The sequence below is a fragment of the Leucoraja erinacea genome, chromosome 18, assembly GCF_028641065.1.
Source record: "Leucoraja erinacea ecotype New England chromosome 18, Leri_hhj_1, whole genome shotgun sequence".
NCBI lineage: Eukaryota > Metazoa > Chordata > Chondrichthyes > Rajiformes > Rajidae > Leucoraja > Leucoraja erinaceus.
Genome location: NC_073394.1, coordinates 37,471,724 through 37,494,491, shown reverse-complemented (window position 1 = coordinate 37,494,491; position 22,768 = coordinate 37,471,724). Strand labels below are relative to the sequence as shown.

The window sequence follows — 22,768 nt, the reverse complement described above, 5'->3', positions numbered from 1 at the left end:
GAAGATTGTAAATCTTTTAAGTTCACTTCATTTGCGAGCTGTGGAAATTCAGTTGCCGGGTATATTCAAAACAAGAGATAGATTAATTTTTAGAAAAAGGGATATCAAAGGATATGGGAAGACAAAGTGCTGGAGTAACTCAGTGGGTTAGGCAACATCTCTGGAGATGTTTTGGGTAGGGACCCATCAGACTAAGGAAACTGACTTGAAGATACGGGCTTTAGTGCAGGAAACAACGCTCTGCTGAGGGAAATGATCAGCTGTAACCTATTGTATTGTGGAACCAGCATGCGAAGTTACATAGCCTATTCCTGTTGCTCTTTCTAACGTTATTCTCAGCTTTGTAACACTGAAGTAGGCATTTTTTTTAGTTTAGTTTAGAGATACAGCACAGAAACAGGCCCTTCGGCCCACCGAGCCCGCACCGGCCACCGATCCCCATACACCACCACTATCCTACACACTAGGGATAATTTACAATTTTTATCAAAGCCAATTAACTTACAAACCTGTAAGTCTTTGGAGTCTGGGAGGAAACTGGTGCACCCGGGTTAAAACAAAGCGGTCACAGGGAGAACGTGCAAACTCCATACTGACAGATCCAGTAGTCAGGAATGAACCTAGGTTTCTGGTGCTGTAAGGCAACAACTCTACTGCTGCGCCACCATACTGCGCCACCATGCTGCAACTGTTTGAGTCCCATATTCTGCAACCTATGCTCAACTTCTGGAGTTTGGGACATGTGGAATCAACTGGAAATACTAAGAAAGGTACATGGATGAGAAAGGTTAAGAGGGCATGGGCCAAACATGGGCAAATGGGACAAGGTTAGATGGGGCACCTTTGTCGGCATGGACGAGTTGGGCTGAAGGGCCTGTTTCTGTGCTTGACGGCTCTATGGATCTATGACCCACTGATGGATCTGGACAGGATTGAAAGGACCTCCAAAAATATTCATATTTGAACACACATTCATGCCGTTCTGAATCGTTTATTAACCAAGTAACAAATAAAACATTTGGTAAAACTTACTTAATAATCTCTTGCCGAAAAGCTGCCACCTCCCCATTTTGTGATCCGATTTGTTCAAGAAATTTCTCTCGTGTAAGATCATTACTGGTCCCATTTTCACCCTGTAATAAAAGTAGAGTTTGAAACTGATGTCAACTTCACACAAGCATATTTAGAGTAATGTGGATTGTGAAATGAGACGTACTCAGGCATGTAATGCAGGGACCAGGATATTAGATACACGTTAAACAATAATCACTAAAAAAAAAAAATACATAGGGCAGGATCCAAATTCAACACTTTGGATATTGTTCAGATTGATCATTTCTCTACAATTGTTAGTTATTTTTCTTTGGTTTTGGATATGGGGCGTTGTTATTGACACGAGTTCGGAAGTTATACAGATGCTGGTTTACAAAAAATAAGACTAACTGCTGGAATATCTCAGCTGGTTATGCGGCATCTCTGGAGAACATAGATAGGTGATGTTTTGTCAGGACCCTCCTTCAGACTGACAATTAACATTAAATGTAATTAATATTGTGGAATCAAGTTTTGTAGTTCTTAATATTGTCTCTACAACTTTTAATTAAAAAAAAAATAAAATAACAGTGGGACTTTCTACAACCATACAATGAAAGAACCGCACTTAACCTTCTTGGATACAATGGATTTATATATATCTTACGTGTAAAATTATTTTAAAGTACACATATATTAAAAATAGAGTGGACAGTCAGAACGTTCCCCTCCCCCCCCAAGCCCCAACCCAACCCCCCCCCCCCCCCCCAGCCCCCCAGCCCCAAGGAGACTTGTGCGGCACTTTTTTTTTTAAAACAGAAGGTGGTGGGTGCCTGGCCCGTGCTGCCTAGGGTGATAGCGGAGCAGATGCAATAGTGGCGTTCCAGAGGCTTTTGGATGGGCACATGGATATGGAGGGATATGAAATTGACAAAATCATGGGCAAGAGACGGGAAATATAATCCTGACAGAAACATGGGCATATTGGGGCCTAATCGTTTAATCCAAGCAGCAAGACACGTGATAAGACACAAAATTCTGGATGGAGTAACTCAGTGGGACAGGCATCATCTCTGGAGAGAAGGAATGGGTGGCTTTTTGGGTCGAGACCCTTCTTCAGACTGTCAGAGGAGAGGGAGTCCAGAGATATGGAAGGGGAAGTGTGAAAACGACAGATCAAAGGGGACGGTGATCAAGGAAATGTAGAATGGTTCATTGCTAGCTGAGGGGGGAAGGTGACAACGAGGCTTAGAGTAAATTTAATCAGGACAGTGAAACTAGTCTGAGAAGTAGGGTGGGGAAGTACGGTGGAGAAGGGATGGAAAGAGAGGGAAAGCAAGCACTACTTGATGTCAGGGAAGTCAATATTCATACCACTGGGGTGTAAGATGCCCAAGCAAAATACGAGGTGCTGATCCTCCAATTTGCATTGGGCATCAACATTCAAAATTATACACGAGTACATGTTATTTCTAAGTGTAAAACAGCATGACATGCACAACATCAAATATTTTCTACTTGCTCCTGATCTCTCATTTAAAATCACTTCAATACCTTAGGTTTTGCAACAGCATTTCACTGAAGTGTCAGACAGAACCGAAATAGAAATCCAACTAAAGAATTTAAATGTAGAACACAAATTGCAATCCATGCACCACAGTGTTTACTGTTTTGGAAAGATATTTAAAGGATTTCTTCTTCAAGAGAAGGGTCATGACCCAATACGTCACCCAACCTTTATCTCCAAAGATGCTGCCTGGCCTGTTTAGTTTAGTTTAGAGATACAGTGCAGAAACAGGACCTTTGGCTCACCGAGTCCGCACCGACCAGTGATCCCTGCACATAAACTACCCTGCACACATTGGGGATAATTTACATTTATAGAAAGCCAACTAACCTACGAACCTGTAAGTCTTTGGAGTGTGGGAGGGAACTGAAGATCTCGGAGAAAACCCACACGGTCATGGGGAGAATGTACAAACTCTGGACAGACAGCACCCGTAGTCAGGATCAAACGGAGCCTCTGGCTCTGAAAGTGCTGTAAGGCAGCAGCTTTACCATGCTACCCGCTGCGCCATCGTACTCCAGCACTTTATGTCAATTTCTGGAGAAACTCAGCGGGTCAGACAGCATCTATGTGTGTGGAGGCCGGGGAAGGATCCGTCCATATTTCGGGTCAAAACCCTGCATCAGGACTGGGAAACGAGACTCCACAAAATAGCAAATTCACCTCACAATTTTGCAATTGCTTCAGGGAAAAATATTCCAAGTCATTAAAACGCAGGTTGTATTTTGATTTTAAGCCTAAACAGTCTTCAGTAGAATAGACTGCATCACATTGACGGGGGAGTGGGCCGCTGGAGGCCCTGCAGCAGCCTGGGGCTCGGCTGGACCGGGCGCAACTTCAGGAGGCCGAGCTCGTGGTCCGGATGCGTCCTTCAGTGGTGGAGCAGCGGCGGAGAATACCATGGCTACGCTTGGCCAGGGTGACCCTGCAACACCGTCAGCACAACGGGCCTTCATGGTCAGGTCAAGAACCCTGCACTCATAACAACCAGCACTTGGAAATGGTGCCCAATCTGGCGACTCTTGTACACTGTCTCTGGATACTACTGCTGTACATTTGTACTGTATCTGAGATGCTTATCTAAGATGTATCTGTGTGCTTATGTATAGTGATACTTGCACTGAACTGTATACAAAAATGAAAGTCATTGTAGCTCAGTACATGTCACAAATAAAGTCCTATTGAACCATTGAGACAGAGTTGAAACACCAACCACCCACTTGCCTCTACAAATGGTGCTCAGACTGCAGAGTTGATCCAGCAATTTAACGTCTAATCCAATCTCCAGCTGTGATTACTTGGATCACATTGTATTTTTAGAAATAGGAATGCAGGTACATACATTAACCAAAGGAAATATTTCCATTTTGCCTATCCAACTAACCTCCAAAAAAAACCCGACAAAATTACATGCTCGCTGAAAGTATTAACAGCAAGGAATGTAGGACTGAATTTCAGCCCAATTCTTCGGGGACAACAGAGACGAGGGAAAGAATTGCGAGTTAATAGTAAACAGTAAATTGTGATTTGGCAGGAATGTTTTATATCCAATTCAAACTGAATTGTTTGGAGAAGACATTTGTATTTACTAGACTGAAAACAAGGTATGAAAAATATGCAAAATTTTAATGAAGAAATATTGCTCACTCTCAAATTACAGGCTACCTGGGCCTGGAAAGGAAGATTAATTTAAAAGGAATGGAGTCAAAATTACCCGTAATTTATTGTGCAGAACACTCCTATCTTCTATACACAGTTGGCTTAGCATCCCAAGATATTACACGGGTAGGACAGGTTTAGTGGGATATGGTCCAAACGCAGGCAGGTGGGACTAGCTTAGATGGGGCAACATGGTCGGCATTGGCAAGTTGGGCGGAAGGACCTAGTTCTGTGCTGCATGGCTCGGGAGTCGGCAACCTTGTTCTACATAGGGGCCAGGACCCATGTCTGTGAACGGATGGCGGGCCACATCTATCACCATAGTGTGACATTTAGTGTTGTTTTTAGCATTCATTTTCACGTGTTTTTCCAATTAGTTTTCTGCAGCTCCGAGGTCCCTCGCATGCCCCGGGACTGGCTGCAGTTCCCAGGTGGGCTTGCCTGCCGCAGGACCGGCTATAGCGCCCAGGTCGCCTGCGTGCCCCGGGACAAGCTGCAGTTCCCAGGTCAGCTCGCGTCCCCGGACTGGCCGTAGCACCCAGGTCGCATGCCTGTCCCGGGACTATCTGGACAAGGTCTAGAGGCTTTTTGCATCCACTCCCCCAACACAAGGGAAACCTCAACTAAAGTAAACTCATCTCGAGCACAAAGTAGTGTCAGTAACAGTGATTATAAAACAAAAACCTACGTGTAAGGTTCACTGAACGTTCTTCTTTAGGGAAAATCTGCCTTCATATCTGGTCTGACCCACAAGTGACCTGGTTGATTCCTAACTAACAGCCTAGAAAGGCACATGGGTTTGTATGTTAATGAACTGCTGTAAATTTCCCTTTGTGTGCAAGAGGTGGATGTAAAAATAGGATAACGTGGAACAGGAGTTGTGGAATTCATTGCCGCAGACGTCTGTGGAGGCGGAGATTGACAGATTCTTGATTAGTAAGAGAGTCAAAGGTCAGGGGGAGAAGGCAGGAAAATGTGGTTGAGAGAGAAAAATAGATCAGCCATGACCGAATGGCAGAGCAGACTCGATGGGCCGAATGGCCTAATCTGCACCCTAATAGACTTAACTAGTGCAAAGAAGTAATCGATGGTCGGTGTGGATGGCGAGCCAAACGGTTTGTTTCCATGCTGTATCTTTAATAAAAAAGCCACTCTTTCGTGGGATAATTAAGATCAGGCAATGAATGCCACTATCATCAGATATGTCCCTATACCATGACCCAATAAAACATAAACGATTAGATTAAATGAAACACACATTTACTGATTGCTCTTACAGTACATCAGAGATGCAAAATGTTTTTTAAATCATTGCCAGCTGCTGCAATTTCTCCTCCGCTCATTGCAAGATTTCCTTTTAACCCCACGGTCACAAAATACATTGAAGGCTTAGTTCAGAGATACAGCGTGGAACAGGCCCTTTGAGCCACCAAGCCCACACCAACCATTGATCACTTTGTACCCTAGTTCTATGATATCCCACTTTCTCATCCTTGGGTTATTTGTACAGAAGCCAAGTGACCCACAAACCCGCTCATCTTTGGGATGTGGGAGGAAACAGGAGCGCCTGGAAAAAACCCACAAGGCCAAAGGTGAACAGACAAACTCCATACAGACAGCGCCCGAGGCGATGATCAAATCAGTGTCTCTGCTGTTGTGGGACAGCAGCTCTACCAATGGCATCACTGTGCCATCTACAAATCTGCAAATGATTTCACCATCGTAATTGGGATACTTTATTTGACAAAGGTCTTGGCTGATCAAACAATTTCATCTTCAAAGTCAAACGTTGGACTTTCCCTTTGCTCTTCACTGCTCAAAAGGTTTAACAATGTTGACCATGTCTCAATAGAATGCGAAAAGGGTAACGAACTGGGACTTCGTAGAATATTACAAAACACTTCAGAAGATCCAAGTCAAAACTATTTGAACAAGCCCGAATAGGTTAAGCCACATCTATCAGAGATGTGAAATGGGGATTTTCCTTACACAATCACCACATCATTGCCAATTTTGAACTCACTCAAGCACAAAAGGGGTGTGTCATTGGAATTATCCTTGTGAGATTGCCAAATGATTCTTTAAAATATTAACAAGGTCACCAATCCAAATGATGTAATGCTGAGACAATATTCTGCATGGCGTATCTTTCCCCTCACTCTACCTATTGTGGTTAAGCTTAGTTTAGTGATAAAGCATGGAAATAGGCAGATCAGCCCACCGAGACCATGGCGATCATCGATCACTCGATCACACTAGTTTCGATTAGTTTAGTGAAAGAGCACGGAAACAGGTACTTCGGCACGGCGACCAGCGATCCCCGCACATTAACACCATCCTACACATACTAGGGACGATTTATGCTCATACCAAGCCAATTAACCTACAAACCTGTACGTCTTTGTAGTGTGGGAAAAAACGGATGATCTCAGAGAAAACCCACGTGATCACGGGGAGAACGTACAAACTCCAAACAGACAGCACCCGCAGTCCAGATCGAACCCAGGTCTCTGGCACTGCAAGCGCTAGTAGCAGCAACTCTACTGCTACGCCACCGTTCCGCCCCTATGTTATCCCATCTGCTCCATAGACATTAGGGGTAATTGCACTGACGCCAAATGAATCTACAAACCCACACTTCTTTGGTATGTGGGAAGCAACCAGTGCACCCAGAGGAAACCCACACGGTCATAGGCAAAGAGTGCAAACTCCACACGGTCAGCACCAATGATGAGGATCGAACCTGGGTCTCTGGCGCCCAAATTCAGCAGCACTCCCATCTGTGCCACTGTGCTGCTCTCGAGTCTGACTTGATTGTATTCATGCATATTATCTGTTTTAATTACATAGCATGCAAAACAAAGCTTTTCATTGTATCTCAGTACACATAACAACAATAAATCTAAACCTAACCTCATCTATCTACTTTTGTATTCAGTTGGAACAAAATTACAGAGTTCTTTGCAATGCTTACTAAATAGTCAATAGTAAATTTTATTTGTCACATACAGCGGAAGGTGCAGTGAAAAGAATTTGCCAGCAGCGGTACAGTTAAAAAACACACAATCATATCTATATACTTTTTTGGGTCCGTGTTTGTGTCTATGTGTGTGTTTTTGCCTGTGAAACGTATCTCCTCGAAAACCAGACGCCGAAACTGGGACATCATTACATATTTCAGTAGAGATTTTCCTTGTGATTTTAGAAATCGACTCCTCTACATTTGGCACATTATTTTGCCGATTTTATCAAATTTTTTGACCAATTGAATCTTTTTTTTCCAAAAATCTGACCGCTGCCCAGCTGCTGTCGTTACAATAATGGTGTCCACGTTGCGCCTGTTGCTGAAACACCTGGCCCAACTCCAGGAAAGGCCGCACCAATCCACGGTGTTAAGGGAGGCAACATGGAAAAAATTGCCTCTCCGTCGAGGAGGCGAGCGAAAGCAGTTCTCCCCCATCCTCCCTTCCCCCCCTCACCACACCCCACATAAGACACACCGAGAGACACTAAAACAAACATTTGGACACACTAAAAAAACAAAAAAAGTCGAAATAACGAACACGCTGCTGGCAGGGCAGCCACCTCGCAGCGCCCCCACCGACTTGAATGGCTGACAAACTATCTTTTCCACTACAAACAGATAACTAAAAAAATGCTGCAAGTTTCATAAATACGTGGATGAAAACAATTCAGAACTGCCACCCCATGACTGAATCATTGTAGGAAATTCACCATATACAACACAGTCCAAGCACCACACAATAACATCTTCATACAACTGTGTGGTTTCCTGATGTCCATTCAAGTATCCCCAATAGAGGGCTGGAATGGCAAAAATGCTCACAAGAGGAAATTAGACACTTTAAATCAACTGTGCAAAAGACAAATGTAAAGACAATTCGCATGTCTGGGACTAATGCATTTCTGCTATATTTCTCCTGAGCAATCTAAAGTCAGTCGAACAATCCACAAAGTGCTGGAGTAACTCAGTGGGTCAGGCAGCATCTCTGGAGAGCATGCATAGGTGACGTTTTGGGCTAGGACCCATCTTCAGGCCTGTTTCGGGTTGAGAAACTATTTCAGGCTTAAAAAATGGTCACCTATCCATGTTCTCCAGAGATGCTGCCTGACCCGCTGAGTTACTCCAGCAAGTTGTGTTTTTTTTTGTAAACCAGCATTTGCAGTTCATTGGGGCTTAGTGATAAAAGGATACAATGTCCTGGAGTAACTCAGCAGGTCAGGCAGCATCTCTGGAGAACACGGATATGTGACGTTTCTGGTTGAGACTTAGTCAGGCTGAAGGTCTGATAGCTTTATGATAGGCAGATGGTTGGACAAAGGCCAGAGTAGAAAAGACAGAGAAAAGGATTGAAGAGTTGTGAATTGTGAAGATGGATGAAGGAATGGGGGGGGGGGGGGGGGGAGGAGGAATAACTACTCCAGTATTTTGTGTCTTTATAGAGTTACTCCAGCACTGTCTTTATAAATGTAGCCCAGTATTTAGTGTCTTTAGAGTCAGTCAGAGTGTGATACAGTGTGGAAAGAGCCCTTTGGCCCAACTTGCCCACACCGGCCAACATGTCCCAGCTACACTAGTCCCACCTACCTGCGCTTCGTCCATATCCCTCCAAACCTGTCCTATCCATGTACCAGTCTAACTGTTTCTTAAATGTTGGGACAGTCCCTGCCTCAACTACCTCCTCTGGCAGCTTATTCCATACACCCTCAGATTCCTATTAAATCTTTACACCCTTCACCTTGAACCTGTGTCCTCACATCCGTGATTTGAGTGTGCATCTACCCGATCTATTCCTCTATAAGATCTACCTTCATCCTCCTGCGCTCCAAGGAATAGAGGCCCAGCCTACTCAACCTCAGACCCTCTAGTCCTGGCAACATCCTCGTAAATCTTCTCTGAATCCTTTCCAGTTTGACAATATCTTTCTTATAACATGGTGCCCAGAACTGAACACAATATCTTTGTAAATCAGCAACAGCAATTCCTTGTGACAAAATACACAGGTCCGGGACTAATCCATTGTTCCTTGCACTTCACCCAGAGCAATCTGAAGCCAGCCCAGGCTGTCTTACACAAACAGGAAACGTACTTGCTGAACAAGGCCTCTCGTTTGTTGAAAGGAATGTTTTTCAGCTGCAACCTTTGCCTCATTAGTCAGGGAATGCTCAAACCTTCCCCGCTGTTTGGAACACGTCAGAAAACGCAGCCCGAGGTCAAGCTGAAGGAATGCAACTCCCCATTCCACTCAAATCATAGTTCGATCGTGCACTGGAAATCCCAGTTACAGCGCTCAATAGTTTCCTGGTCAAATTTACCGCACGTCCACATGAAACTATTTTACAGGAAGTAAAATCAGGAAAATGAAACGAGCTGTAGAAACCAGGAACTGTAGATGCTGGTTAATACACAATTGGACACAAAGTGCTGGGGTAACTCAGCAGGTCAGGCAGCATCTCTGAAGAACGTGGATAGGGGACCTTTTGAGTCTGAAGAAGGGTCTTGAACCAAAGCCATTTAACCTACAAACCTGAGAGAAAATATGAACTATGTGCAGACAGCACTCGTAGTCAGGATTGAACCAGAGTCTCTGGTTCTGTAATGCAGCAACTCTACTGATACATAGAAACATAGAAAATAGGTGCAGGAGTAGGCCATTCGGCCCTTCGAGCCTGCACCGCCATTCAATATGATCATGGCTGATCAACCAACTCAGTATCCCGTACCTGCCTTTTCTCCATACCCCTGATCCATTTAGCCACAAGGGCCACATCTAACTCCCTCTTAAATATAGCCAATGAACTGGCCTCAACTACCTTCTGTGGCAGAGAGTTCCAGAGATTCACCATTCTGTGTGAAAAATGTTTTTCTCATCTCGGTCCTAAACAATTTCCCCTCTATCCTTAAGCTGGGACCCCTTGTCCTGGACTTCCCCAACATCGGGAACAATCTTCCTGCATCTAGCCTGTCCAACCCCTTAAGAATTTTGTAAGTTTCTATAAGATCCCCCCTCAATCTCCTAAATTCTAGCGAGTACAAGCCGAGTCTATCCAGTCTTTGTTCATATGAAAGTCCTGACATCCCAGGAATCAGTCTGGTGAACCTTCTCTGCACTCCCTCTATGGCAATAGTGTCCTTCCTCAGATTTGGAGACCAAAACTGTACCAGGTGTGGTCTCACCAAGACCCTGTACAACTGCAGTAGAACCTCCCTGCTGCTGTACTCAAATCCTTTTGCTATGAATGCTAACATACCATTCGCTTTCTTCACTGCCTGCTGCACCTGCATGCCTACTTTCAATGACTGGTGTACCATGACACCCAGGTCTCGTTGCATCTCCCCTTTTCCTAATCGGCCACCATTTAGATAATAGTCTGCTTTCCTGTTTTTGCCACCAAAGTGGATAACATCACATTTATCCACATTATACTGCATCTGCCATGCATTTGCCCACTCACCCAGCCTATCCAAGTCACCTTGCAGCCTCCTAGCGTCCTCACAGTTAACACTGTCCCCCAGCTTAGTGTCATCCGCAAAGTTGGAGATGTTGCATTCAATTCCCTCGTCCAAATCATTAATATATATTGTAAATAGCTGGCTGTGCTGCCCTTTTTATATAATTGGTGTCAGTTTGACAGCAATTTATAGGAACCACTGTATGTCTATCTTTGGTGTAAAGCAGCACCTGAAGTTGCTTGTTCTTACAGCAGGCAAGTTTGACAGTTCTCTGGATTATCAGTTAACCGAGAAAAAAATATTCATATAATAAGAGCAAAATAATTTTTTTTTAGAAACATGGGGAAAAGAAACGGTACCTGTAATGTTTTGGTGGTTGGTCCTTGCGCTCGATGTGAAATCTGTGAACTTGTGGAGCGTAGGTTAAGAGACAAGCTACGTGTCACGGAAGGTCCATGTGTGGGTTTTCCAGTTTGCTGCTTAAACGAGGTGTCGTCAGCCTTGGCATCGGGCTGGCAGCTTTCTGACGGAGTCTGCTTCTGTAACACTTGCTCCCAAGGGTCGCCGGCCGCTGCTCCAGTGTCCACCTTGTGCCCAGCTTCTGCCGTGCTCTGCACTAACTCCACGCTTTCCATCCTCGCTTTGCTGAGTGGATCAAGGTCCAGCCAGTCAAATTTGCTGACGTCGCTGGAGCTCTCTCCGCACGGCAGCTTCGGGGTCATGGTGTTGGCGGACTGCAGATCGCTGTTGGATTTGCTGTTCTTCAGATACTCCGACGTGCTGGCAATTTTGTTGTACAGGTTGGCGAGCTCGGGCGTGACAGTGCCATAGATGGGCAGGACGGTGTGTGGGCGGATGGGTGTGGAAGGCTGAAGGGGGAAAGACAGGTACGGCTTTGCGTGAAGCCCGACGCAGACAGGCTCAGAAGGACGGTATGTGGTCTGTGCAGGGTAAAAGCCGTTCTGAAACGGATCCAGAGATTTGGGGAATGTGACGGACATTGAACGGTAACTGGCTGTTTGCGCCACAGGTCTGTGTAACCCACCTGTCCACTGACCCCCAGAGAAAGGTGCCTGGCTGTAGAACTGGCTGGAGAAGGACGGGCTGAGCAGGGGAGTATTGGGCAGCGTGTGTGGCCGTGTTACATGCCTATGACCGAAGCTTTTGTCCAACAGCAACTTCTCTAGTTCAGCTGCAGTGAGCTTCTCGATGTCCCGGTCAGACAGCGTGTCGGCGGTGTGCTTATTGAAATTCTCTGCTTCGGGAAAGTGAATGAGATCGTGCTCATGCTTGGCGTTGGGCAACTTGGAGCAAGCACTGCCGACCGACACCGACACCGACACCTCCTTCACACTCTGAAGCCTCTCCTTCTGCAGCTTGGCCAAGGCCTCTGCTTCCATTTGCAAGGCTTCTTCCTTGTTGACGGTTCGCATCGCCGAGGGGCCTGTTGTTGAAGTGGTAGACTGCTTGAACCCATTTCTGCTGGATATCTGGGCCATGGCGTCAACTACTGGAGACTTCCATTCAAAGAAGATCCACACGTTCAGCTGGGAAATCCACAGGTGAAGTCCTAAGAAGTTTAGAGTTTAGTTTAGTTTGGAGATAGAGCATGGAAACAGGCCCTTCGGCCCACCGAGTCCGCACTGACCAGCGATCCCTGTACACTAACACTATCCTACATACTAGGAACAATTTATAATCTTTACGAAAGCCAATTAACCCGAGTGTGGGAGGAAACCAGAGCTTTCAGGGGAAAATCCCACTGTGTCACAGGGAGAACGTACAAATTCTGTACAGACAGCACCCGCAGTCAGGATTGAACCCAGGTCTCTGGTGCTGTAAAGCAGCAACTCCACTGCTGCGCCACCGTGCCGACCAAGTTACAAAAACAATCATTAGGAATATGGTCCACACAAGTGAACCATACAACAAGATTGATCAGCTTAATAATATTTCTATTTGTTCATCCAGAGTAGTCTTGCAGAATTTACAACTCCAAACACTGACTTATTTCGGCATTGACATGGATAAAACATAGAAACAAGTAACCATGTTAGAGAAAAGATGTCGTGAAAACGGGCAGAGAAGATTTACGAGGATGTTGCCAGAACCTGAGGGCATGAGCTATAGGGAGAGGTTGAGTTGCCTAAACTTTATTCCTTGTAGCACAGGAGGCTGTGGGGTGTAAATACAATCACGAGAGGAATACATAGGGTTAATGCATAGAGTATTTAAACCAGAGAAGTCAATTAAGAATCAGAGACATCGGTTGAAGAAAACATGGGAAAGATTTAAGGGGCAACTTTGTTTTTATGCATAAAATGTGATAGATTTCTGAAACAAGGTGCTGGAGGAGGTAGCTAGGCAGGTATTATCACACATTTAAAACGTTTGGATGGCTACATGGATAGGATAGGTTTAGAGGGATGCATGTCAAACACAGGCAGGTGGGACTGGTGTAGATGGGGCGTGTTGGTCGGTATGAGCAAGGTGGGCCGAAGGGTCAGTTTTCATGCGGTGTGGCTCTATGCCTCCTCATGTGAAACTCTCGTAATTTAGAGATACAACATGGAAACAGGCCTGATAACGGAGGGGAAGAAGCTGTTCCTTTTTTCCTGCGCATCTCCCTATAGTGGAAACTCAAAAGAGTTGATCTTTGTGGGAAGGTAATGGCAATTGTGGGAGATAGTTATGTTTAATTGTCACATGTACTGAGGGACAGTAAAACATTTTGTTTTACATGCTATACAATCAGATGAGATAATATGTCGATATAAGGAAATGTGGATTGTGGTTTACAGAGAAAGCAGAGTGCTGGAGTAACGCAGCGGGTCAGGCAGCTTCCTTGAGGTGACATTTCAAGGGACCCAAGATGGGACAATGTCATAAATCCATTCTAGCCAAACTCAAGTACAATCGGTAAAGCAAAGAGGAAGATACAGAGTGCAGAATATAGTTCTTAGCATTGTAGGGCACCAGTTCCAGAGACAAAGCCCCTTCTCGCACAGGCTGTGAAGTGATGCAAAGATCATCACCAAATCTGTGAAGGATTGTGACTTGCACATAAACGATGCCAAGAGCTCAGCTGTCACATTTCTGCTCTCTTTGCCGGTACAATGGCTTTGACTGTAAACCCCTGGCATCCAATTCCATTCCCAATTAGACAACATCTGTTTGAACAAAGGCATGCTTATTTTGTTGGAAGTTTCGCATTCGGGCAATGTGGTCAGTGGGGAACCATCAAAATTAATGATTGCCTTCTTCGTTAGCAGTGGTTGGATGGGCAATTGCTTTGCCTTGGGCCTCCTCCACTGTCAGAGGGAGGCCAAGCGCAAACAGGAGGAACAACACCACCATATTTCGCCTTGGTAGCATCCAACCCAGCTGTACGAATATTGGTTTCTCTAATTTCAAGTAATTCCTGCATTCCCTCCCCTCTCGTACCCTCGTCATCCTACTAGTTCCACTGTTCGCATCCCTGGATCCCTCTCATTAGCACATCTTCCCCAGACAACAATCGGCCATTATGGGCTCCACCCTTCCCGAGGTCATCTGTTGTTGGCCATTATTTGATCTGACTTTTTCTCGCCTTCAGTTTATCCCTCCCCTACCCCACCTCTACCTTCAGTCTGAAGAAAGGTCCCGACTAAAAAAAAAAATTTAAGGGAAAAAAAAAAAAAAAACCCTGTCCCTCCCTCCACAGATGCTACCGTTGATGACTTTTGAGTTAGTGAGGAAACAGGGCCTTGACTCCACGCAGACCAGCCTTACTCTAGCACTATCCTACACACTGGGAACAATTTTACTGAAGCCAATTAACCTACAAACCTGCACATTTGGAATGTGAGAGGAAACCAGAGTACCCGGACAGTCCCAGGGAGAACAAACAAACTCCATACAGACAGCACCCGTAATCAGGATCGAACCCGGGTCTCTGCTGCTGTAAGACAGCAGGTGTATCGCTGCGCCACCGTGCCGCACTGACCCACTGAGTTCCTTCAACACTGCCTCTCATAATTATGTCATAACTTTGTCTTAAATGTATTGCCTACGTCAGTATTCGTGGAAGTGGAGGTGTAGTTTGCTCTTTAATCCACAGATCCCACATTGTCCTCTACGGCACTACCCCATGCTCTTGGGATAGATTGAAAACAGAATAGGCAGATCATAATTAACGTGGATCGGGGCATGATCAATAACATTATATTCCATCAGTATTGTAACCACTGGAATATTCCACAGCATCTAAAGCAAGCTACGGGATTGAAGCAGGAGACAAAGGACAGAGATAGACCATGTGAGACAGTACAAAGACAAGCCAATGTGGAAAACCAAAGACATGCAACCGGGAACATGCATGACATATGTTGTACATCACACATGCACATTTTATTGATAGTCCGCATTCAAATTAACTTCCTTGCCTTAGTTACAATCCCAAAGTATTCCTTGGTCGTGTTATGATTAGATGGTCCATCTGAAAACAAAGCAAAAATCACAAATGGATATTAATAAGACTCTACATTAAGAACAAGATTAACGTTAAAAGGGCTTTGAAGCTAAATGAAAGGCCAGATGGTGGTTTAAAAAGACACAAAGTGCTGGAGTAACTCAGAGGGTCATGCAGTATTTCCGAAGGTCAGGACACTTCTTCATACTGATTGGGTTAGGGATGGGGTGGAGGTTGTGAAGTAAACTGGAAAAGAGGAAGGGAACGAATGCAGGCATACAAGGGTTTTTTTTTATATAGGCAGATGGTTAGACTAAGGCAAGAGATGGAAACAATAAACCCGTGCGAAACAAAAGGATTAAAGAGTTGTGAATTGTGGAGCCAGAGAAAGGAATGTAGGAGGGAGGAGAGGGAGAGGGGAGAGGGGAGAGATAGGTGCGAGTAGGGCACGTGAAGAGATGGGTGGGGGATAGAAAGGGGGGGGGGGGGGGGGGTGAATGTGGGATTGCAGGTGGTCTTTTTTGTAAACCAGCAGTTCCTTGCTTCCAAATGGAAAAAGTATTTGTCTTCACCATTTGCTAACACAAGAATGACAAAGAATTTGAGGCCACATCAGGAGACCGATCTGTTTTCTGCAACCCACAAGCTAAATTGGCCAGCAACTCAATTAAATTAATTGACAACTCTACATACTGCATGAGAACCTGACCTACAAATCCTTCTCTTGTAATATATTTAACAAATCCTGGCCTACTTTTATAATTGCACTGTGTTAACGAGGTTTGAAACGTACTCCAGCCACCAAATGCTTTCATTATTCCCACCACATTACGCTGCTTCTACGCGCCTCAAAAAATAACTTCCAAAACAGCTGATGTGGAGTTTTCTTAAGACAACAAAGTGCAAGTTTGAACAGCAACAGGATATTTTCTCTACCATACAGGGTTGTGATTACAAAGAAAACACAAAATGCCTTGGAGGGAGATGAAAGAAATTTGTAAAGAAAATAACTAGACAAGTTGCCAAAGAACAAATGAACCTTCAACCCAATAGTACCCTTCACAACTTCAAGATAGCACCATTTCCTTGATTGTCAACATTTAAACAATGCTCCCATCCTGAACTGTTGAAACATATTCATAGCTAGATTAACTTCAGGGAAATCAAATAAATCCTCAGCGATACATACGGTACTTCCAAGTATGGAATAGATTGGGTAAATGCAGAGTCTTTTACACAGAGTGAGGGAATCACAAAGCAGAGGACACAGTTTAAGGTGAGGGGGAAAGATTTAATAGGAAACTGAGGGACAATGCTTTTTTACTACACAAAGGATGGTGTGTAACTGGAACGAGTTGCCGGATTAGATGGATGAGGCAGGTACCATCACAACGTTTAAAAATAAACAGTTGGGCAGGTAAATGGATGGGATAGGTTTAAAGGGATACGGGCCAAATGCAGGCAGGTGGGACGAGTGTAAAAGGGCAAGTTGTGCCTCAGGGCCTGTCTCCACGCTGTATCACAGTGACTATATATTATTATGAACAAAGTTACACATTGCATTTTAAAATGGTGTAAGGCAAGCAAAGTCATTGTGTAGTCCAGGTGATTAAGATGGGTTAAAACCTCTCCAGTGATTAATTTGTGACACGCAGTTAGCAATGTAATACAGGAACTGAATAGATGGATAGAATTCTATACAAGGATTCTTTCCACTCTGGATAACACCTGGATAACAATGACATCTGGAAAGTAAGAAAGCTTACAGGTCTACCACTGATTTTCAGGCACCTTTGGTTCCAGAACCTTGCTGGATTATCCGTTTATTCGGACTAACAGAGTCACGGCCTCAGAGAAGAGTCCAACGGTACCGGAACAGTCTGCCCAGGAGCCGAGTTGGCCTTGTAAATGGATCTGCTGGCTTGGGCCATGCCGGAGTTCCAGAGCCCCGACTGCAGGGAGCAACTTGTACCTGCCTACAGAAGTCCTGGTGAGCCCCATCAACCGCTGTGGTGGGGAGTATTTCAAGTGCGCTCTCATCATTTTTGTCCGGATTAGAGGATGTGCCGCACCACCAGTTGCTGGGAAATGGGTGGTGGATCTGGTGGTACTCTACAGTGAAGTTCAGTATACATTGGGACAATCACACCCACAGAACAGATGACATTCATGCAGTACACAAGAGACACCACATTTCCAGTGTCATCCTGTATCCTTCAAGTTCAAAGTTATTAAAAATGTTGAGATCACTGTTTAAAACAACCAAATAAACCTGCTGCTTTATTCTTTTAGAGAATTGTATGTCTTTGAAACTCCTTGTCAAAGCGAGGTAGAGACTGGGTCTTTAAATGTTTTTAGGACAGAGATAGAGATATGACAGGTTTAGAGGGATTTGGGTCAATGGAGGATCAGTGGAGAAGGGGCATCTTGGCCGGCATGGGCCTTTTTCCGTGCTGGATGGCTCCATGACAAATACATTTGAAGTTGAACTTGAACTTGAACTATGATAGATGGATTCTAGATGCACAAGGAGGTGATTACTGTAGGAACAGAAGAATACTGAGTCCAGGATCCACTGACATCAGCCATGGTATGAAATGGGAGCGATGGATCAGGGACAGCTCTGGATCAGATAAATTGAAAAGATGCAGGAAGCAAGCAACAGCATATAGCCGGCTGACCACACGCCAGTGGGAATGGTGTGGGTGAAGCACCTTGGTTGGCATGGATGAGGTGGGTGGAAAGACCTGTTTCCGTGTTGTATGACTCCGACTTTCATAGAATTTTGCCCCATTGGAGTAGATTTTTTTCTCGTTATACAACACCACTCATAAGGACTGCACAGTGGCGCAGCAGGTAGAGCTGCTGCCTCAGTGCCAGGGATGCGAGTTAAATCCTGACCATGGGTGCTGTCTGTGGGGAGTTTGTACGTTCTCCCTGTGACTGCACCAGTTTCCTCTTTTCACCCAGAGAGTTGTGAATCTGTGGAATTCTCTGCCTCAGGAGGCAGTAGAGGCCGGTTCTCTGGATGCTTTCAAGGGAGAGTTAGATAGCACTCTCAAAGATAGCGGAGTCAGGGGATATGGGGAGAAGGCAGGAACGGGGTACTGATTGTGGATGATCAACCATGATCACAGTGAATGGCGGTGCTGGCTCCAAGAGCCGAATGGCCTACTCCTGCACCTACTGTCTATTGATCCGGTTTCCTTCCACATCCCAAACACGCCATCTGTGGAGTCAGTGGGAGGGTTAGTTCTCAGTGAAATGGCAGCAATGAAATACTGCATTCCAATGAAGTTAACACGAGTACTACAAAGCAACCTTACGTAGGAAGTCATATCAGCACAGTTTGTGCAAGATCTGATAGGGGTTAGATTTAATGATCCTCATTAAAGAATGAAAGACAATGTTGGAGGTGATTAGGATGACGAAGCAGAACCAATATTCAAGAACTAGAACACGTTCCTCCAGCACGTTCATTCGTGATAGGAGCAGAATTAGGCCATTTGGCCCATCACGTCTACTCCACCATCAAATCATGGCCGATCTATATTTTCCTCCCAATCCCATTCTCCTGCTTTCCCCCCCATAACCCCTGACATTTGTACTAATAAAGAATCTATCTATCTCTGCCTTAAAAATGTCCTTACTTTTTTTTTTGCTCAAGTACAAATGAGTTGCTTGAATAATGCTACAGTCCAGGTACTCTGTATATTTTTAGTAACTCTTGTACAATGAAACTCTGGAGGAGAAAAAGAAATGTATTGTTGTTCAGAGCATGCGATCGATGCACATTGAGCCCTGTTTCCACCTCTACTGGGTCCCTGTGGTTCCAGCCTAAAAATAGACCCAGACCGCTGCAAGGTTCAAAAGGATGTGAAAATAATTGTGGCAGCCACTTTGTCTTGCAGAGCCATGATCAGTACTCGCGTGCGCCTGCTCTAGCTACGAGGCATTCAAGTAGCACAATTTCCAGAGAAAAGCTGCTCAAGTTGATTGTGGACTAAACTCCACCGGGATCAGCAAAACCATTGATTCATGCAATTCAACTAAAAATATTGTTCTGCTTTATATTTTAGTCAGTAACTACCACAATACGTCAATGACACCAACTCAAATAATATTTGCGAAAGCAAATGGGGAGGAGGCAGGAGAATGGGGTTGAGAGGGAAAGATAGATCAGCTATGATTGAATGACAGAGTAGACTCGATGGGCCGAATGACCTAATTCTGCTACTATAACTTATGAACAGTTCGCGAAAGAATGTAATTTCATTCATGCTCTTCAGTTTCAACCTGCAACTTTGCTACTGTTGAGATGAATGTCAGATGCTACAATTTTCAGCAAAAGACAAAAGTGCTGGAGTAGCTCAGCAGGACGGGCAGCATTGGTGGAAGGAATGAATAAATGCTTTGCGTCAAGGATCATCTTCAGACTGAAGAGTGGCCGAAGAAGGGTCCTGACCTGAAAGGTTATCTGTCCATTCCCTCCACAGGTGCTGCCTGACCCATTGAGTTGGTCCAGCAATATGTATTTTGCCTTTGATGGTTGATACGTTGAACATCATTCCAACGGTATTGATGAAATGCACAAGTCGCTTTCAGAATTCCGTTCTTTGCGATCCATGAAAATGTGACACCAATGGGAAAAAAAAACAGGTGAGATAGTAGTAAAATGCAGATAAGGAACTGCAGATGCTTGTTTACAAAAAATACACAAAATGCTGGAGTAACTCAGTGGTCAGGCAACATCTCTGGAGGACATGGGTACACATATTAGGCATAGAAGCTTAAAAGTGTGCACCACCAGACTCAGGAACAGCTTCCTCCCATCTGTTATCAGGCTTCTGATCGGCTCTTCCATAAACTAGGGTACGACTCACCTCTTCTCTACCCCATTGTGGACATTTGACTCTCTATGGAACTGATGCAAGACAATACCATTGTATATAAGGCTCTCACTAGGGTCTCCTCGATATCCCCCCCCCCCCCCCCCCCCCCCCCCCCCCAATTTGTAACACTGACAGCGTCCCCCTTGTCCTCAACTTCCACCCCATCAGCCTCCCCATACAGCATACAATTCTCCAACATTTTTGCCACCTCCAACGGGATCCCACTACTGGCCACATCTTCCCATCTCCACCCCTTTCAGCTTTCCGCAGAGGCCGTTCCCTCCGAAATTCCCTGCTCAACTTGTCCTTTCCCACACAAACCACCCCCTCCCCAGGTACTTTCCTCTGCAACCACAGGGGATGCCAACACCTGTCCCTTTACCTCCCCCCTCGACTCCATCCAAGGACCCAAACAGTCTTTCCAGGTGAGGCAAACGTTCACTTGCACCTCCTCGAACCTCAGCTACTGTATCCACTGTTCCAGGTGTCAACTTCTCTACATCGACGAGACCAAGTGCAGGATCGGCAATCATTTCGCTGAACACCACCGTCCAGTCTGTTTCAACCTACCTGATCTCCCCGGTGGCCCAGCACCAACTCCTGCTCCCATTCCCAATTCACCTTTCTGTCCTGGAACCTCCTCCATTGTCAGAGTGAGGCCCAGTGCTAATTGGAGTTAACTGCTAACGGGATCCCACTACTGGCCACATCTTCCCATCTCCACCACTTTCGGCTTTTTTTGCCTTGAGGCACGAGTTCCATCCGCAGCTAACTAACCTCCTGAATTTACTTCTTCTACTTTTATTTCAGACGTTTGACAATTAGTTTCCAAGTTAAAAGTGGGAAAAAAGGCAAAATATTTCAGTTAAAAAAAACCCTTCCGGAAAACAAACAATGCCTGTTGGCTTAGTTGAGACTCTGTACAGACAATGCGTACAACCCGGGTCCCTGGCACTGTGAGGCAGTAACTCTCCCACTGTGCACAGTGCCGCTCTTTGCAATCTTTGCCCATGGGTCTTTGTCGAATGATTTTTAGCATCGTTCCAATTGTTTGTCTTTTTAAAGGGTCTGACTCAGCTTTTACAAGAACGATGTGTCAGACATATGATTAATGCTACAATCCTTCTGAGGATCCAAGGAAGCAAGGGACAATGCACAATTCTGCAGGTACCGACACGTACAATGTTGATCATGATCGCCCACAAGGCTTAGAGACAGACATAGAGCATGGAAATGGGCCCATGCTGACCTCGACGCTCCATCTATGCTAGTCTCACCTGCCTGCGTTAGGCACATATCGATCTAAGCCTTTCCTATCCATGAACCTGTCCTAATGTCTTTTAAATGTTGTTATATTTTCTGTCTCAACTACCCTCCTCTGGCAGTTCGCTCCATATAATTTAGTTTAGTTTATAGATACAGTGCCGGAACATGCCCTTTGGCCCACTGATTGTGCGCTGAACAGCGATACCCGCACACTAGTTCTATCCTACACACTAATGACAATTTTCGGAAGCCTAATAACCTGCAAACCCACACGTTCTGTATGGGATGTGGGAGGAAACCAGAGCACCCGGAAAAAACCCACTCGGTCACAGGGAGAATATGCAAACTCCATACAGACCCACCACCCTCCGAGCAAAAACATTGTCCCTCAGGTTCCTATTAAATCTTTCCCCTCACCTTAATCCTATGTCCTCTGGTCCTCGATTAACCATCAGAAACCAAGACAAGTGCTGGCACTCAGTAACTTGACAAGATGCAAAGCTGAATAAAAACTGCACAGGCGTTGCCAGAGGACTGAAAAGACATTTATCTAAAGCACTCTAAGAAAGCATTCACTGTGGGAACTTTGCAGCAGTTGGCTGCAGATACTGTTGTAGAATCTAAAGCCGGTTCTGCTTCCAGGCAACAAGAAAACCAGCGAGAGACATCTGCGAACGACGAGATCACCATGGTACCAGCAGTCCACCTCCTTGGGCACGGCAGGATTTGTCGCATGCTGCAGCTTCCAACAGCAGTGTGGAAAAGGCTCTTTATAGTTCACAGGGGAACAAGCACTACATACAATGCAACGTTTCTGACACAGAAACTGTTGGAACAGGGATTGGGAGTTAGTCAGCTCAACATAGTTGAAACACTTCAACAGCATCAATGCTAACATTTTCCACGGCTGCTCTTAACAAATGCATCTTAACCCCAAAATCACCAGTCTCACCCCAGCCACTCCCTCTTTTCCTCTCTCCCATCAGGCAGGAGTTACAATTGCACACCTCCAGATTCAGGGACAGTTACTGTCCCAGCAGTTATCAGGCAACTGACCCATCCTATCATCAACTAGAGAGCAGCCCCGACCTCTCACCTACCTCATTGGAGACCCTTGCACTATTTTAAATCAGAATTTATCTAGTTGCCCCTCAGGTTCCCATCTATATTACTAAAAGTCTGATCTTGACCTCTTTTGGCAAATGGCGGCTTGGGTGCTTTGGCTTGAAGTTGAAAGACACTACTTACTGCATGGGTGCTTTGGCTTGGTTGAAAGGCACCACTTACTGCAAATGGCAGCTTGGGTGCTTTGGTTGAAGTTGAAAGGCACTACTTACCGCATGGGTGCTTTGGCTTGAAGTTGAAAGGCACTACTTACTGCAAATGGCGGCTTGGGTGCTTCGGCTTGAAGTTAAAAGGCACTACTG

General features: G+C 45.1%; 2 protein-coding genes across 4 annotated transcripts in view; both read right to left on the bottom strand.

Annotated features, from left to right (window-relative positions):
- rps13 (ribosomal protein S13) overlaps positions 1 to 22,768 on the bottom strand; it is a 319,891-nt gene that overhangs the window by 117,386 nt on the left and 179,737 nt on the right. The window lies entirely within an intron of this gene.
- Positions 1 to 22,768, bottom strand: part of pik3c2a (phosphatidylinositol-4-phosphate 3-kinase, catalytic subunit type 2 alpha) — a 157,884-nt gene that overhangs the window by 87,629 nt on the left and 47,487 nt on the right. For all 3 annotated transcript variants that reach the window (XM_055649867.1, XM_055649865.1, XM_055649866.1), the window contains exons 2-4: positions 15,158 to 15,210; positions 11,093 to 12,303; positions 1,033 to 1,133 (exon numbers count right to left, since the gene is read on the bottom strand). In XM_055649867.1, coding sequence (XP_055505842.1) covers positions 1,033 to 1,133; positions 11,093 to 12,232 — 1,241 coding nt within the window. In that variant the 5' untranslated portion in view covers positions 12,233 to 12,303; positions 15,158 to 15,210. The remainder of the gene's footprint in view (positions 1 to 1,032; positions 1,134 to 11,092; positions 12,304 to 15,157; positions 15,211 to 22,768) is intronic.